This window comes from Procambarus clarkii, chromosome 15 (genome assembly GCF_040958095.1).
Source record: "Procambarus clarkii isolate CNS0578487 chromosome 15, FALCON_Pclarkii_2.0, whole genome shotgun sequence".
Taxonomy (NCBI): domain Eukaryota; kingdom Metazoa; phylum Arthropoda; class Malacostraca; order Decapoda; family Cambaridae; genus Procambarus; species Procambarus clarkii.
This window is the reverse complement of record NC_091164.1, coordinates 7,819,154-7,837,879: the sequence shown is the minus strand read 5'-3', so window position 1 is coordinate 7,837,879 and position 18,726 is coordinate 7,819,154. Positions and strand designations below refer to the sequence as shown.

At 42.8% G+C, this 18,726-nt stretch overlaps 1 protein-coding gene across 1 annotated transcript in view; it reads left to right on the top strand.

Moving 5' to 3' along the window:
• LOC123759158 (Tetratricopeptide repeat protein 2) overlaps window positions 1–18,726 on the top strand; it is an 87,250-nt gene that overhangs the window by 53,400 nt on the left and 15,124 nt on the right. Inside the window, 6 exon segments of the mRNA XM_069324940.1 lie at window positions 3,658–3,776; window positions 4,517–4,670; window positions 5,498–5,662; window positions 10,303–10,329; window positions 10,331–10,469; window positions 15,576–15,722. Coding sequence (XP_069181041.1) covers window positions 3,658–3,776; window positions 4,517–4,670; window positions 5,498–5,662; window positions 10,303–10,329; window positions 10,331–10,469; window positions 15,576–15,722 — 751 coding nt within the window.

Genomic DNA, 18,726 nt, shown 5'->3' with positions numbered 1-18,726 from the left:
CGATTAAGAGTACTGTATTGGGAGCCGAGATTAACCCAAAATTGAGCAAAGCTTCCCAGAATATATTGGCGAAGCAAAACAAATTACAGTATGTAATTTGTATGTAATTCCACCTCCCCGGTGGAGGTGGAGACAAATGGGCAAAATGTATATTACCCTGATGTCCCTGTTACCTAGCAGTAAATAGATACCTGGGAGTTAGACAGCTGATACGGGCTGCTTTCTGGGGATGGAGGCCTGGTCGAGGACCGGGTCGCGGGGACACTAAACCCCGAAATAATCTCAAGATAACCTCAAGGTGCATTTTGATTAAAAAGAAGAAAAGATGGCAACAATGAAAGCTATAGTTTGACCATGTGCTAGTATACAAGGACAATCACCACTGTTAGATTTTTAAATTATCAGCATTTCCACATTTGCTTCTAAACACCACAAATGTTTAGAAGAACACCAGGTGGAAGTGCTGATAATCAAAAGATATTCTAAATGTGGTGATTGTTCTTGTGTATAAATCACCAGATAGAAATGCTCATCATTTTAAGATCAACTTAGAAAAATAGAACACTGCCTAGAAACTCTCAAAAACCCTGTACTGTACTTGCAAACTCTAGAACAAAAACTACATCTTGCATTGGGCCCTTGAACAAGGGTGATGGAACTTTCACAAATGACAACATAGAAATGAGTGAACTACAGATGATACAGTGCAATTAAGTTTCCAGTGAACCCCTGAACATATTGAAGATCAGTGACACAAATTCATGAATGTGACACCACCATTGAACCATATATAAGATGCTTCCCTAAGCCCACTGGTCTTTGACGTAGCCATAGACAGCATGCCCAGGCACTGCACCTAGCATGGAATTCTATATTCATAAAAAATTTAAAACAAAAAACACCGTCAGAGACACTAAATATTTTTTGGAGATGGAGTCTAGATACATGTGTTATCCCCAGTATACTTAAAACACCGGATATTGTATCATTTCACAAAACTGATAGTGAAGCAGATGGAAAAATTATGGACTAGTAGCTCTAACTACACCCCATCAATCTTTGAAAGAGTGCTAAAAAGTAAGATCATAAAATACATGAAGTCAGTGTCTACATAACCCTGGGCTACATGAGTAAGACAGGGCACTCCTCCTTTCAGAACTGCTAGACCACTAAGACAGCCTTGAATGCCATGAAAGACGAGCAAAATGCTAATGCAATATACACAGATTTTGACAAAATCTTTCAACAAATGTGACCATGGTATTCTAAAAGGGGAAGAATCATAAAAACATCATAAAAATCATAAAAATTTATTATAAATTTTTTTTATAAACACATCATAAAAATTTTTGACATCATAAAAATCATCATCATCACATCATAAAAATTTTTGAGAGTGCTAAGAAGTAAGATCACAAAATACATGGAATCACAGCATCTCCATAACTCCGGACAACATGGTTTCAGAACAGGGCGCGCTCTTGCCTGTCGCAGTTGCTGGACCACTATGATATGGCATTAGATGCTATGGAAGACAAACAAAACGTGGATGTAATTTACACAGATTTCGCAAAAGCTTTTGATAAATGTGACCATGGTGTTATTGCACATAAAATGCGTTCAAAAGGAATTACCTGAAAAATAGGCAGATGGTTCTACAATTTCCTGACTAACAGAACCTAATGTGTAATAGTCAACAAAATAAAATCCAGCCCATCAACTGTGAAGAGCTCAGTCCCCCAGGGTACTGTGTTTGCTCCAGTACTTTTTCTCATCCTCATATCAGACATAGACAAGAACACAACCTATAGCACTGTATCATCCTTTGCAGATGACACTAGGATCTTCATGAGAGTAGGCAACATAGAGGACACGGCAAACCTCCAATCAGATGTAGATCAGGTCTTTCTATGGGCTACAGACAATAATATGGTGTTTAACGAAGATAAGTTCCAGCTCATGCGCTATGGGAAAAATGAAAATATAAAAACGGAAACCACGTACAAAACTCAGGCAAATCATAACATAGAACGAAAATGCAATGTAAAGGATCTGGGTGTACTCATGTCGGAAGACCTTACCTTTAAAGAACACAATAAAGTAGCCGTCACAACTGCAAGAAAAATGACAGGTTGGATAACAAGAACTTTTCACACTAGAGATGCTATACCGATGATGATACTTTTCAAAACGCTTGTGCTCTCTAGAGTGGAGTACTGCTGCACAATGACAGCCCCTTTCAAAGCTGGAGAAATTGCTGACCTGGAGAGCATGCAGATATCTTTTACTGCTAGAATCCACTCAGTAAAACATCTAAACTATTGGGACCGACTAAAGAGCCTAAATCTGTACTCCCTTGAGCATAAGCGGGAGAGATACATAATAATTTACACGTGGAAAATATTAGAGGGGCTGGTCCCAAACCTGCACACAGAAATAACACCACACGAGACCAGAAGACATGGCAGGATGTGCAGAATACCCCCGTTGAAAAGCAGAGGTGCAACATGTACTCTGAGAGAGAACTCTTATCAACATCAGAGGCCCGAGACTGTTCAACACGCTTCCACTACACATAAGGGACATAACTGGCACACCCGTCAGTGTTCAAGAGAGAACTGGATAAGCACCTCCAAAGGATACCTGATCAACTAGCCTGTGACTCATACGTCAGGCTGCGAGCAGCCACGTCCAACAGCCTGGTTGATCAGTCCAGCAACCAGGAAGCCTGGTCGACGACCGGGCCGCGGGGACGCTAAGCCCCGGAAGCACCTCAAGGTAACCTCAAGGTATGGTGTTATTGCAACCAAAATGCGCTCAAATGGAATTATTGGTAAATTAGAGAGATGGATCTTTAAGTTTGTAATGAATAGAATGAAGAGTGTAATAGTCAACAAAGAAAACCTGAATCATCAACCATAAAAAGCTTATTCTTACAAGGCTTATGCTGTGCTTGTACTGGCATTTTTTCCTCTTCCTATCAAACATAGACATGAATACAAACAATTACTTGGTTGCTTTTTAATCCTATATATTACTGCTTGCTATAATAATGCTTGCTTTTACTGTAGTTACACTATAGTACTGTATCATCCTTTGCAGATGACACTAGGATTTTTATGAAAGTAGACAATATAGAGGACCAAGTAAACTTTTGATCGTTAATCAAAGCAAACGTTAAGCAAACCCACCGTTAATCTGGTCTTTCAATGGACCACAGAAAATATCATCATGTATAATGAAGATAATTTCCAGTTACTGCACTGTGGAATATAACAAATATAAAAATAGAAACCACAAATAAAATGCTGTAAAATCACACTACTGAAAGTAGTGTGTTCAAGAACTAGCTACGTGATGCTAAAAATCCCCATCACACAGGATGGTTAGTCATACAGGGCCATGTGATCAGTAGTCTACACTGGCACACACTGGGTGCATTATGGGGATATCACAAAAAACATAAGTGCTGTAAATAAGGTAGCAATTATACTCTTGTGTTCTTGATGATATATATCCTCATACTGCATCCAAATTTTGCAGTGTGAACCTCTGTTATTGTTACAGTATTTGCATAATTAGCATTATGCATCTTCTACTTTACATTTCTTAACTAAGAATAATTCATTGTTTACTAACACAAGTTTCTTCATTCAGGCCATATTCCACTTGGATCGAGCGTTAGATCTGGCTGTTGGATGCCGAAACTTGAAAATTACGAAAGCAGAATATCTTGTGTTCTTGCAACGCTATGCTGATGCACAGGAAATGGTCAAGTGAGTTTACTAGTTACAGTAAGAAGATTTGGTTGATATTTAAGTAGCATTTCATGAAAATTTTAATGGGAGACGAGTTGAAAGTATTGTTGAAAAGATGAATACAGTGTGTTCTCACTTGAATGAACTATATGGGGTGAGGGTAATTTGTTCCATGTGGGATTTCATTTGACTCATTGGACCACAGACAAACCCTCCCCTCTCCTCCCCCAAGTGTAAAAAACAAAAACAAAAAGAAAAGTGAGCCTACTTCTACTATAATTCATATAAATAAAGGTTTGTGACCTGCCCTACACTAGTTAAACCGCCCATGCACTAGTTACACCGCCCGTGCGCTAGTTACACCGCCCGTGCGCTAGTTACACTGCCCATGCGCTAGTTACACCGCCCGTGCGCTAGTTACACCGCCTGTGCGCTAGTTACACTGCCCATGCACTAGTTACACCGCCCATGCACTAGTTACACCGCCCATGCACTAGTTACACCGCCCATGCACTAGTTACACCGCCCATGCACTAGTTACACTGCCCATGCACTAGTTACACCGCCCATGCACTAGTTACACCGCCCATGCACTAGTTACATCATTGTACTCGCATCACCAACCCTCATTTAATACTATTGCTATTGAGAGACATGGTGACGCAGGATTAACTTTCATAATTAATTGCCCTCGTGGAATTGCGTCGGCTTTATTTTGATAATGGATTTTTAACAAAATACTGTATCTTCTTTCTTAGTGAGATTCTACAGTATGAGAGTGGAAATGCAGATGCGATATATGTGAGAGGGATGTGCCTGTACTACCAGGATAATCCCGAAGCTGCCTTCAATCATTTCCAACATGTTTTACGCCTAGCTCCTGATCACCAGAAGGCTCGTGATGTTTATAAGGTGAGATGATGATTTTAGTGTCAATTAGTCTTCTATACTGTACATCATTAGAGGGACAGGTATCACATCTCGGATTTTGATGTACAATTTTGAGTATATGTACGTGGTTTTTATTTTGTGGATATGGTTTGATCACATATTCTTAGTTATCCAAGTGCAGTACAGTGAGAGCAGATATTTTTTTTTTTTAAGGTGTACTTTCTAATACTGATATTTCCATTTTTGGCACATTTTTGTTTGTCTAAGCATTTTAGGGTATGGTTCGTAAATTGCATGCTTGTCATTTGGAAGCTATACTATAATTAGTTGCTATAATTGTTATATATTTATATATGGAGAGAATATATGTGCAGTACAGTCATTTTTGTCCAAATATCCATGGATGGAAGGTTAAGTTTTGCAGTGCTTGATAAGCATTGCAATTAATTTTATTCAGGAATAGAATAGAGGATCATGTATATAAAAGGGTAGATACAGTACTGTAAAGACATTAAAAGTAAAATTTGTAAAGTACACCTTAGCATTAAGGTTGGCTGCATTCTAAACTTTGAGCCACTATGAGATGACTTATCAAACTTTTGTGATTAAATCAATTAGCCTTAGATATTGGTTTATACAGTACTAGTGGGTCAGAAGCAAGACATTTTAATGTCTGTATTTTAACCATTTTAAGAAGATTTAATTATTTTCTGAAATGACGTACTTCTTGTTTATATTAATGCTTTGGCAATGCAAGATGTGTAATTTACTGGATTGTCAACCAGTGTCACCGTTCTTGTTGTTGAGTTTATTACATTTGATTGTAAGCATTTTTTTTTCTTCTATAGAAAGCAAAGCTATTGAAACAGAAGAAAGAAGAGGGCAATGATGCATTCAAAAAGGGCAACTTCCTGGAGGCCTTTAATTTATATACCGAGGCTCTCGCCATTGATCCTCTCAATAAACATACCAATGCCAAGCTGTACTTTAACCGGGCTACAGTGGGTTCCAAGGTAAGAATTTGAAGTTATTATGTATTCATTTGTTTTCCAATATCTTAATTTTAGTGCATTAATACTGCATTTTGCTGCCTCTGGATTAGTTTGACTACAATTTTTTTATATTATTTATATACATAATTATTTATGTACTGGCATTGTCTAACTCAGTAAAAACGTTTATGTCATTTATTGTTAAAAAATCTGTCAAATTTGCTGATAACTATAAAATAGCATTTTAATTACTGTGAGAAAATGTTTGGAACATGGCAGGGGAGTGTCCTGGGTCACCCCAGATGTACACTTTACTTATGAACTACAATGTGCACATTGGTCCATGGGTAAGGCTTGCGTCTGGGGTGATCCCGGCCACTGTTGTCATCCCACTACCTTGCTCCAGGGATTTTCTCATCTCACGTTATTGTGATTTCAGTGTGTATTGAAGTACTGTATTCATGAATCTCGATTGGATATGCGTCTATGTGTTGTGGATTTTTTAGATTTCACTGTATTCTCATGGCATAGTCTCCTGCAGGCCAGCGTTCAATCCCCAACTGTCAAAGTGGTTGGGCACCATTTTTTCCCCTCATTCCCACATCCTGATCCCTTCCCAGTGCTATACAGGATATAGTCGTAATGGCTTGCATTTTCTCCTGATAGTTCCCCTTCATGGCATAGCCACAGTTAACTCCTTACTTTGCTATGATTCAGAAGATCACCGTCCCTGCGGTGCGGTCTCTGACCAGGCTTCCTGGTTGGTGGTTGATCGGGCTTCCTCGTTGATACAGCAGCTGTATCCATTGGTTAACCAGGCTGTTGGATACAGCTCTGGCAGCCTGATATATGAATCACAGCCTGGTTGATAAGTTATCCTTTAGAGGGGCTTATTAATTTCTCTCTGAACACCATGAGAGGCCAGCCAGCTATGCCCCTTATGTGTAGAGAAAAATGCTGAAGTCTTGGTCCTTTGATGTTGATAGTTTCTTTCTGAGCATATCTATTGCACCTCTGACTTTTAATGAGTTGTTTTTTTGTACCTCCTGCCATGCCTCATGGTTTCATGTGATGCTATTTCCGTGTGCAGATATAGAACCAGTCCCTCTAATATTTTCCAGGTATAAATTATTATGTATTTCTCTCATCAGCACTCTAGAGAATACAGATTTAGAACATTTAATTGGTTTCAATAATTTAAATGTTCTATAGAGTGGATTCTAGCAATAAAGGCTCTTCATTGGTCTCCAGCTCAGCATTGGTTTTCCAGCTTTGAATGGTGCTGTTAAGGTGCAACAGTATTCCACTCTAGAGAGAGCACTAATATGAAAAGCATCATCAGTGATGTGGCATCCCTTGTTTGAAAGGTTCTTGTTATCCAACCTGTCTTTTACTTGCTGTTGTGATAGCTACAGTTGTGATATTTGAAAGTAAGGTCTTTTGACATGATTACTTCTAGATCCATTACATTGCTTTCTTGTTCTGTAATGTTATCTGACTGCATTTTATGTACGGCATTTTGTTTTTCTTTTTTTCTCTCCGTGATGCAGGAGGTGAAACTTATCTTCATTAAACATCATATTATTTGTAGTCCATTGGAAGATCTGATTAAAATCAGATAGGGTTTGCTGTGTCCTCTACGTTGTCTACTCGCACAAAGATTCCAGTGTCATCTGCAATTGATGATGTGGCAATGTAGCTTGTATCCTCGTCTATTTCTGATAATGAAGGTAAGAAAATGTGCAGGAGCAAGCATAGTACCTTTGTGGAACGGAGTTTTTCATGGTGAATGATCTGGATTTTATTTTGTTGACTACATTCTGGGTTCTGTTTGGTAAGAAGTTAAAGATCCTTCTCTTGTACTCTACCAGTAATTCCTTTTGAGCATATTTTGAGCACAATAACACTGTTCATATTTGTTGAAAATTCTTACAAAGTCTGTGTATATTACATCAGCGTTTTGCTCGTCTTTCATGGCACCTAAAGCCATGTCATAGTGATCTAGCTATTCTAAGAGGCAGGAGTGGCCTGTTCTGAATCAGTGTTGTCTGGGGTTATGTAGATGTTGTGATTCCATGTGATTTGTAATATTGGTTCTTAACATACTTTCAAAGATTTTTATGATGTGTGAAGTTAGCACTATTGGTCTATAATTTTTTGTCTGTTTTACTACCTCCTTAGTGAAGTGACGTGATCTTTGATGTTTTTAGTATGTCAGGGATAAGACCATTGTGTATGCTCTGTCTCCAAAAAGATGTTTAGGGTCTGTGATAGTGGTGTTTTGCACTTGATTATAGATTTCCAGGAGTCTGGGCCTGGTGCAGAGTGCATGGGTATGCCGTCTATGGCTATCTCAAAGTCCAGTGAGGTTAGGGTGACATCTGATAAATGGTTTGATGTTGGTGTCACATTCATAAAGAATTCTTTTGGATCATTGATCTTTGATGTGTTCAGGGGTTATCTGAAAACAATTGTATTGAAGCCTTGGTATTTCACTCATTTCTTTTTGTGTCATCTGTAAAAGTTTCATCATCCTTGTGCAAAGGCCCAATGTTGGATGTATTTTTGTTCTAGTTTTTGTATAGGAGAAAAGTATTTTGGATTCCTCTCTCTCACTCGTTGCATTACGCTCTCATTCATGCTTTAATCTTTTCCTTGTCCTCTCCCTACACCAAAAATGTCAGTCCTAAATTGTCTTGGCTCTCTCTAAGTTTTGTTTATCTTTTTTTATTTATATATACAATACAAGAGTTCTTACGTTCTTGTAAAGCCACTAGCATGCATAGGGTTTTGTGCAGGTCCTTAATCCTAATTTTCCCTGGAATACGTCCTGCCAAATCAGTTTAACAACCAGGTACCCATTCACTGCTGGGTGAACAGAGGCTACAAGGATTGACACCCAGTTAATCCTCCCCTGCCAGGATATGAACCCAGGCCAAAGCGCTCGCGAAGCGCCAGACAGGTGCTTTTGCACTATGCCAAGGGGACTGCATCAGATAACCAACTCGTACCAGAAAGGGTCCTATAGCTGCTGATAAAGGATTCTTGTGCAAGGTATCCAGTTTATATATTCTTGAATATACAGTGCATGGAGGCTAATGTTTTATCAATTTTCACTGTCTGTCATACTTCTTTAAGAACAAACTGGTTGACAAAACTCCTGCAATATAATACAGGGTATCCTTGTGTTTATCTTGCATTGAGTCAGGGAATCGATTGTTCACTTGGCCAAGTCTGTGATTATGCCTCTTGGTTTGTGATTTGGTCAATCAGGTGATTAGGCACAGCTGCTTGCAATCTGATGGATGAATAGAAGCCTTGCTGATCAAGTATCCGTTGTGGCTATTTATCAAGTTCTCTTTAGAACACCATGAGAGGTTCGCAGGTTATGCCTCTTATTTGTAGATGAATTGTGTTGAAATGTTTTAGTCCTCATTATGTTGATAGAAATGTTTCAGCATACCTATTTCACCATTGTTTTTTAACAGGGATATTTTTCACTTCTGCTGTGCCTCCTCCTTGTCTTGTTATTCCCATGTGCTGATTTGGAACCATTCCCTTCTAGTATTTTCCAAGTGTAAATTAGTATGCCTGTGCTATAGAGAATATAGTTTCGAGAAATTCTAAACATTCCCAATAATTTAGATGGTTTAGTGAATGGATTTTAGGCAGTAAAGACATCCGTGACAGCTACTTTACAGTGTTCTTTAAAAACAAGGCCTTTGGGTACTTTGTTGCTTTTACTTCCTATTGTTGATGTTGATTTAGGGGCGACGACGATCGTGGGATCAGATGCGCCCCGGCGTACCCGTTAAGGGTGAATCGCGAAGCCAGGAAAGGTGAAACGCCAAGCCAAAACGTGAAACGAGTGACGCCAATCACTAGAAACTAATATGCCATATGGCAAATAAATGCACAATCAGGTAGATGATTGGGGAGCCCCAGGAGTCCCTCAGGGGGATAAGCACCGGCCCCGCCCCACACACAGAACACCAGGTAGCAAAACCAAAACTCGGCCCCCCAACTAAAATGCAAAAAGTCATCCAATGTCCTCCGGCAGAGCAGAAGCCGGCCGCCCACCACGGCTGAGGGCACAACAGGAGCCCACAAAGACCCGCCAACCCCTGGCACCTCTCGGCCAAGCCGGCCCTCGAACACCGTCACCCCGCCGGGAGAACCATCCAGAACACGTCAAAAAAAAATCTACCAACAATCCCGTGACCCAAGGTGATATGTGCGCCAGGTGTTGTACAATCGGACCGTTGAAGAGGGATGCCAAACAGCAGTAGCAAAGCTAAAACAGGACGTGATCCGGCGGCACCCAGGCGGAGGAGGGTGCCTATTGTGTGATTTGACTGCATTTTATATGTAGTTTCCATATTTTTTTTTTCTCCCCTCCATATTGTAGCTGAAACTCGTCTTCATAGACCATCATGTTTTCTGTGGCCCATTGAAAGATCTGATTTTTGTAGGCTCATTCCACACTTAATTGTATTAAACCACACGTTCTTATTTATTATTTTTTTGTTATGTTTATGTACCTTTACCACATTAGTAGGGATAATTAAATTACAACTGTTATTACTTATATTTTGGTTTTGTGTGAAATTAAGATTAAATTTAACTTTTCACAGACAAAAATGTTTTTAGTTCCTTAACAGATAAATAAACTTGAACAAGCCACAGAAGGACTGCACTGCAGCTATTAACCTTGATGAGGGCTATGTGAAAGCATATCTTCGGCGAGCAAAATGTTATCAATTGTTAGAAAAACATGAAGAAGCTGTCAGAGATTATGAAAAAGTTACACGTCTAGATCGTAATCAGGGTAAGTATATTAATAATTTGGCAGGTATTACACTTTAGCCGTTAGTATCCTTTCTTATTTCAATGTCTTCGGTAATAATCAATACAAATTTTCAAGTGATTTTTCTATTCGGTGCATGCATTTTATTAGTGAATTATTAATACTAATTTTACTAGTATTAGTTTATTAGTGCAGTATATTAGGATAATTTCATAGTTAATTTAATTGACTGATCTGTTATTGTAATTTAGTAGTTTTAAAATACCATTTTGCACTTAATTATTTGAGAGAATTTTTCTTGGGGTAACCCCTTGTGGTTCCCTGTAGATCACACACATCAAAGATGCATGCATTATCTACTAGATGCCATCAGTTGTGGAGTTCTCAGGCTTACCAGAGAGCCAGAACCCACTCTCCTCGCAGGAAGCTAAGGCATTTATATATTAAGATATTTGTGTATGTCACTACCAGGGAAGCCACCCCAAAAAGCTGGCAAGATAAAACAAACCACAGCTGGCTTCTTCCTCTATCTGCAGACTCTAAACATGGCTAAAGAACTCCAAAACTATGTAAACAAACTACCGAAAGTGTTATGAACTAGTTTGCTCGTTCTCTCCACCCTCTCCCTCACTTGGGGGAAGGAGGGGAGCATCCCACGGCTCACAGGCCGCTCCACCTTCAGTTCTCCTCTGATGTGTGTTGGGCTGCCACTCTCACTCTGGCTCCAATATTACTTTTTGGTTTCTTTTTCTTAGTGGCTGTTCCTTACACTTTTTAGTGTATGGGCCAGGAGTTTTGTGCACTTTGAATGTCCCCGAACACTTTTCTGGAGTGTTCAGGGATCATGGCTTCAAAGGACTGTCACCTCACCACCACAAGTGATTTAGTGAGTAAAAACCATCATCTCACTTGTGGGGTTTTTTGTCCTGGGGCGAATCTGGAGACTTTTCAATCACCGTCTCTTCTCCAGTTGGGGACATCATAGACTGGTAGGGCATCACTGGTTACACGGATGCTGCACTTCAGCGTGCAGAGATTGGCTTTCCTAGCCACATAATCCAGGCTGGGTTGATTTACTGTAGATCATCGACGTCATCATACCAGTGCCTCTTGGTCATATCTTGAGGTTATCTTGATTTCGGGGCTTGTTGTCCACACGGCCTGGTCCTCAACCAGACCTCCTTTTTGTTACACACCCCCAGGAAGCTAGCCTGTAGCAGCTGTCTAACTCCCAGGTACCTATTTACTGCTAGGTAACAGGGGCATCAGGGTGAAAGAAACTGCCCATTTTGTTTCCGCCTCCACCAGGGATTGAACTCTGAACCTCAGGACTATGAATCCGAAGCACTGCCCACTCGGCTGTCAGGCCCTCTCCCCCTTCGTGTCGGTGATACCTTCGACCCCGAGTCACGTGGGGGCTTGTTCCATCACAAGTCTATCCTTTCCAGCCCTGCTGATGGTGTTTGGGCTTACCAGGCAGCAACAGCTCTTTGTCTTCGTTTCTCTAGGTTACAGCAGTTCAGGTTGTGTGCCCGATTGGATGCCCTGGAGCTGCCCTGGTTGGTGTTTAGGGATTTGGAATTAGAGATGCTGGTCAATTCAACCTTGGCTCCTGCCACTCCTCCTCGTCCTTCCCAGGTGGGCATTGGTTGCCTTTTCCCTACCCTTACAGTCCCCGAAGTATCTGACGGCTTTGGAGTCAGGGACAGGACTTTGTTCAGGATGTAGCATGAGCATCTGATTTGGGCGTGGAGGCAGTTGACCCTGTCTCAGAGGCGTCAAGGTTTTCTTACCTGCCAGCTTCTTCCTTCCTTTGGTCTTTCCCATGTGGTAGACAAGGACAATGCCCCTGGGCCTCTATGGGAGTCTGAGATGGTGCCTTGGGTTTTCGTTCAACCTTTATGGAGCCTTGTGTCTTCTGTAGAGGGTCTTCTCCAGCAGGAATTGGGTTTTTCATACCCAACTTCCCTGTATGATTTAGATTTGAGTGTGGCTGTCGCTCGGATTTGCTTTCAGGAACCTTTAAGTTCACTGGGGGCATCCTTAGAGATTTCCATCCTCGTGTTTTACCCTTTCGGAGGCGTGTGAGGACTTGTGATGACCCAGTTTATGCCTCGGCGAGGGATCCGGCCACTTTTCAGTTCAGGTTTTTCCTCATCCTGTTGAGCGTGTTATAAGGTCTCGGGTTGGGTTCAGGTTTCTCTGGGCAGGCTTTTTCCCTGCGTCTCCAGAAGGCCATCCATCGTCTGTTGAGACAACCTCGTCTCTGACGGGTTCCCTCCTTTTCTGGTCCTAAAATGCAATTCTCTGGATCTCTGGTTCATCCTCGATCTTTCGAGGCTGAACTGGTTTATTCCTTGCCCCTACTTCTGGATGACTATCTTGGCCTAGGTTTTCTTGCTCTCAAGCTGGGTGCCTCGAGGATTTCAGTGGACCTTCAGGATGCTTAATGGTACATCCCTATTTATCTGGAGTTCAGGGATTGGTTAGGTTTTCTTGTGGTGGTGTTTACTGCTTCTGGGCTTCTTCCTTTTGACCATAGTCTCTCTCTGTGCATTTTTAGGTGCTTGACTTGGGTCGTGGTGACCCACCTTTGGCTTTTGGGTGTTCGGGATTTGGCATATCTCAATGACTAGCTGGATTGGGCTCCCAGCTGGTCCATATATCTGCTAGCCAGGGAACTGGTTCATTTCCAGCTCACCAGATTGGGGTTCCTAGTGAATTTGAGTTAAGTCCCACTTGGTTCATGCCCCAGGTTTGGACCTGGTTAGGCCTTGTCTAGGACTCCCAGTTGGCATCACTTTCCTTGCCTTGGTCAGCCTTGTCTGGGTCATATCTTGAGGTTATCTTATATACAGCGCTGCCTGATGTTGGTGTTGAGCCGACCTCGGGTGACTCAGCGGATGCTTGAGCTTCTGTACGGGACTCAATTTTGCCCTGCTGGGTTACCTCTTGGGCAGAGTATGGCTTCATTGGCTTTATTGGTTTCTCTGGGCTCTCCCCTTTGCTATCATGACTGCTGGGTCTGAACCCAGCAGTCATGATAGCAAAAGGCTATCATGACTGCAAAAGGGGCAAAGGCTTTATAAATAAAGGGCAAAAGGCTTGCCCTTTATCAGCTGCTGTGTTCAGATTCTGCTTGCCCCTCATTGGCTACTGCATCACTGGCTTCTTCTTTTGGGCTTTTTGGGGTTCAGTGTCAAGACACCTTCCTCCACTGGTAGTTCAATGTTTTCACAGATTCCTAGACTCTCAGCTGAAGCTTTTGAGACCAGGGATCATCAGGCTGGTCAGGGCATTGATCTTCTCTCCTTTGTCAGACGCACAACACTGTGGAGGAGTTTGCTGTCAGTGTGGTATGTGTTGCAGAGGATTTGGATTACTTGGGGCTCCATTGTTCAGCTCCATTCAGACTGTTCCCCTGTGATTCATTTTCTCAACCAGGGAGGATCTCTTCGGTCCCTGTCTCTTTGGACCTGGACTCTACAGATGACTCTTGTGGGTTCTCAGGGTTTGGCTCTCCATGCTGTCCATGTCTTGGGAGTGTCCAATATCCTGGCCGACAGTTTGTCCTGGTTACATCCCAGTGGACTGTTGATACTGACTCCTTCCTCTGGCTGTGCAGAACATTTATGCCTCCGGACGAGGATCTCATCACGTTGGCTTGATTCCGGCATCTCCTTCCTTACATGGCACCATTCACAGATTGTGGGACCTTTGCGGTTGATGCATTTTGGTAGGACCAGGCAGGGTGGGAGTTCTGTAGTTCTTTACCCAGTCCAGCTGTTGCTCTGGGTCATGGAGAGGTTGGAGTCCTACAGGGAGTGAGTGATCCTTCTGGCTTCTTGGTAGCCAGCCCAGCCCTGTTGTCTGACACTGCTTGCATGGTGCTCAAATCCAGACGTCTTTCCACGGCTCCGCCTCTTCCAGAGGGTCGGCCAGATGATGTACTTCACTGGTTCAAAGTTTTCTTTCACTCTTTGCATCTGGATTTTGACATTTTGAGTGTGTCATCATCCCCATGGCAAGCAGGTTGCTTCCTTGATGGTGTCACATCTGTAGAGATTGTCAACACAGCTGTATGAGGTCTGTTGGCAGTAAATCCACCAATTTCTTTGCAGTTTTTCTTGTCTCTGTACAGGTAGTTCTTGCCTTCCTATCCTGGTTGATTTTGGAATGGCACATCATGCTGAATATTGTTGCCTTGTATTGTGCAGTGCAGGCAGAGCCACTACAGCTTGCTTTCTTGTCCCTGTTTCGTAAGTTGTCTCGGCTTTGTTTCACCTCTGGCCGCCTGCTTGTGTGCCGCCGGGACCAGCATGATCTTTGGACAGGGTGCTCAACTTTCTCTCTCCCACTAGGTTCCCTGTTTTTCCTTTGGTCTGGAATTTCTTCTTTAAGGCTCTTTTTCTTGCTCACTTTGGCTTCTGGGTGCCGACTGGGGAGTTTCATGCTCTTCTTCGGTGCCTGTGGCTTTATTCCTTTGGTTCGGGGGGCTGTTTTATTCACCTCCAGCCTGCTCCTTCTTTTCTGCGGAAGAATGAGTTGGTTGGTTTCCTAGGGGGTCAATTGATTGTTGATACTCGGTTCTGCCAGGGGTGCATCTTGTTTTATATTCAGAGGCAGCTCTTTGTTTTTTGTCTCATCCACTGATTCTGCCTCAGTGTATGCCTTGTGTGTGGATCTGGTTTCCTTGGTTCCGTTTCAAGGTCTCTCAGGTTATCTGCAGCGTGTGGTCTACCCTTGTGTCCATGATTGAAGATGTGCTGCCCTCCCAGTCATTTTTGCTAATGTGTCTTGGGTTGACATTTGGGCGTGGGGGGGTTCTGAAAGTCAAGCAGAGTTTTGGCAGCTCAGTACTTGGTTCATGGCCCTGGCCTCGGTGCTCCAATGTCGCTTTGGGTTGGCTGTCTACACCGACCATCTCTGCTTTGTTGTGATTCCTGTGGTGCTTCCATATCTCGTTTCCTACTACTGTGCCTTATTAGTGTGTCATTAATATGCAGTATATCTGATTATTTTTGTTGAGGCTGATGCCAGCCTTTAGAGTGGATAGGCTTACATTTCACTTCACAGGACTAAATTGGTAATGACTGTCTCTAGTTACATGATCTTTGTACATTACAGAACACAAACGATTACTACATGAAGCCAAAATTCAGCTGAAACGGTCAAAAAGGAAGGATTACTATAAGATTTTGGGAGTGGGCAAGAATGCTTCTGATGAAGAAATTAAGAAGTCCTACCGTAAGATGGCATTAGTGCATCATCCAGGTGAGTGAAAGATGGCATTAGTGAATCATCCAGGTGAGAGAAAGTGTCGTGACGCTGAACCCCGGTTCATTCCGAACACAGCGATTACACAACACATAACACCTTGCCTCAGCACCCGTTACTACCACCGTGTACTCCTACACACACCAGACCCTTGAGGCGTACCACTAGGTTTGTACTGGAACACAATGAATGAACATACGGAAGGTATTTAAAGGCCGTCGGATTTTGTCATTTAATTACAAAGAATAGACTCTGACAAATAATACTATATTAATTAACATACTCTATTAGGTCAATACACTTCCAATACCCATAGACCACTTGACCTCCGCGATCACCACCCACACTCGTAACTTCCGCCTAAGTCCCTAATACGGAATGATTACTACAACGCTCCACACCCGGTTAGTCTTACATTCAATACTCACATACTGCAGACTTAACTTGGTCACTAAGATCACAACAGGCTCTCGCATAGCTGTCTGCTACACTTCGCTGCTGCCACAACCGGGGATCCAAAAGGACTTGCTCGTTCAACTTCCACAATCAGACTGCCTCCAGTCAGCCATCTCCCTCAACCATTTCACCCCACCTCTCAAGGAAGGTATAATCCGATTAACCTTATCCCTAGAGAGGTAATCTTGTTCCTAGAAGCCTGACGAAGAATAATTCCTCTTTCCAGGAATTAATCATTTGGCTAAACAGCTTCGGTCTTAATCCATTGACCTTTCTTAGATATGTGATCCATAGTCTGTCTACTTACATGAACTTCCAATCATCATTCGTTAAGTGTTGTAGTAATGATCCTCTAGCTAATAATTCCTACTAACTTGTGGATTACAACACCACTCCCCTCCTTAAACACGCATATGTCCCCATATGCATCATTGCAATGGTTCCATTAGTGTAAGGACCTGGAGGATGCACCCACCATATGTGTACAACTAAAAAATCATCCAATAAGTTCATCATACACACGATGAACTAAATTAAAATTTTCCCCGACATGACTCACAACACTTCTCCAACATATACATTATATTCACATCATAGAACAGGTAAAATAGTCTGTAATAATTTTTCCCATCTCCAACAATGCACATATACCTAAACTGCTGACATATAATTACATACAAACATAACCATAAAATTACATGGACCAGAATGCTGGCACTTAAACAGAAATGACACTAATCATTAATATATACACAACACATATATATCTAAGGTTCTTCATCCTTAGTAATTATAATTTAACATCTTGCCCTGTACTGTTGACATAAGGGCTTACAATGATCACACAATGTTTCACTGGCCTCCTCCACAATTTGCAGCATCACTTCTCTTGTCTTCGTGTCCCATGGTTGCTAGGTCATAGATCCTCCATGACCCAGACAAAACCCAGGCTGTCCAGCCTGGTGAATGTTGTTAATGTCCCATCGTTGCTCTGAGGTAACGTGATCCTGGCCTCCAGAGCAACGGAGATTCCTACCCCAGGGTCATGTCCCCTTGGGTCTGTGCTGACGTCTCGTTCCAGGGCACCAATCCCAGAACGCTGTAGATCCCTCACAGCTCTCTGGTCTAGGCCCATCCGCCCAGAGTGTGTCCACCTGTATTCACACCTTCCCGACCGCTGTACCTGCAAAATATTCCCTCGGAGCCCCCTGGCTCGATCCCATTATTACATAACCCCCTCGGCTCCTTACTCTCTCCCCGTATATAGCCTGAGCGCAGCTGCAAAACCATTGCAGCTGGCCCTTATCCCTGCTTTGATGTCAGGGGGCGAATTTCGCCTATAACGTCACGTTGGCTTCACTTCCACCCCCCTTTTTTTTCTAGAATAACTGAGTGTAGCCTCATAGCTTCCCTTCTACTCTACCTGAAGCTCTGTGACATGATCCCGGGGGACCTTCTCAAGCCTAACACTCAGTAATGGTGCCGATGAGGTAATATACAGTATATACATGCACATACATTATCACAATAAATACCTCATTAAAATAATTTCACAACTAATGTCACTAAAGCATCATACTGCCACTGGCTCGCTTCTAGCGAGATTCCTGTAACAACTTAATTAATGAGAAATTAGTATATCTACTTGGCTCGCTCACTGCAACCACCAACACCTGAAATTTTGAAATTCTACATTATAATCTTATCCATAAGACTTACCCACTCCGACATAATTAATAATGAAAATTTTAATGAGAATAATGAATTTTTATTAGTCTTTTATGAGTTTTGCTAGATATATCGACGTGGCTCGCCTACTGCAGCCACCAACTCCTGCAATTATCCACATTTCATCTTATCCATAAGACTTACCCACTCCGACACACCATTACCTCTGGTCATCCCAACCACTGATGACCTCAATATAACGCCACACATCCCCACAACCACTTCCTGCGTCCTAACGCACCGACCTTGCTACGCCAATACTCACCTTACCGACCACTACCTGGCGCCCCTGCGCCACCATATACTCCACAACACCACACTCCATACCAGGCGTCCAAACGCCACCACACTACACCACCCAACGGCGTCCCCAACGCCCTCAACACAACACACGGCGTCCCCAACGCCCTCAACACAACACACGGCGTCCCCAACGCCCTCAACACAACACACGGCGTCCCCAACGCCCTCAACACAACACACGGCGTCCCCAACGCCCTCAACACAACACACGGCGTCCCCAACGCCATCAACACAACACACGGCGTCCCCAACGCCATCAACACAACACACGGCGTCCCCAACGCCCTCAACACAACACACGGCGTCCCCAACGCCCTCAACACAACACACGGCGTCCCCAACGCCCTCAACACAACACACGGCGTCCCCAACGCCCTCAACACAACACACGGCGTCCCCAACGCCCTCAACACAACACACGGCGTCTCCAACGCCCTCAACACAACACACGGCGTCCCCAACGCCATCAACACAACACACGGCGTCCCCAACGCCCTCAACACAACACCCGGCG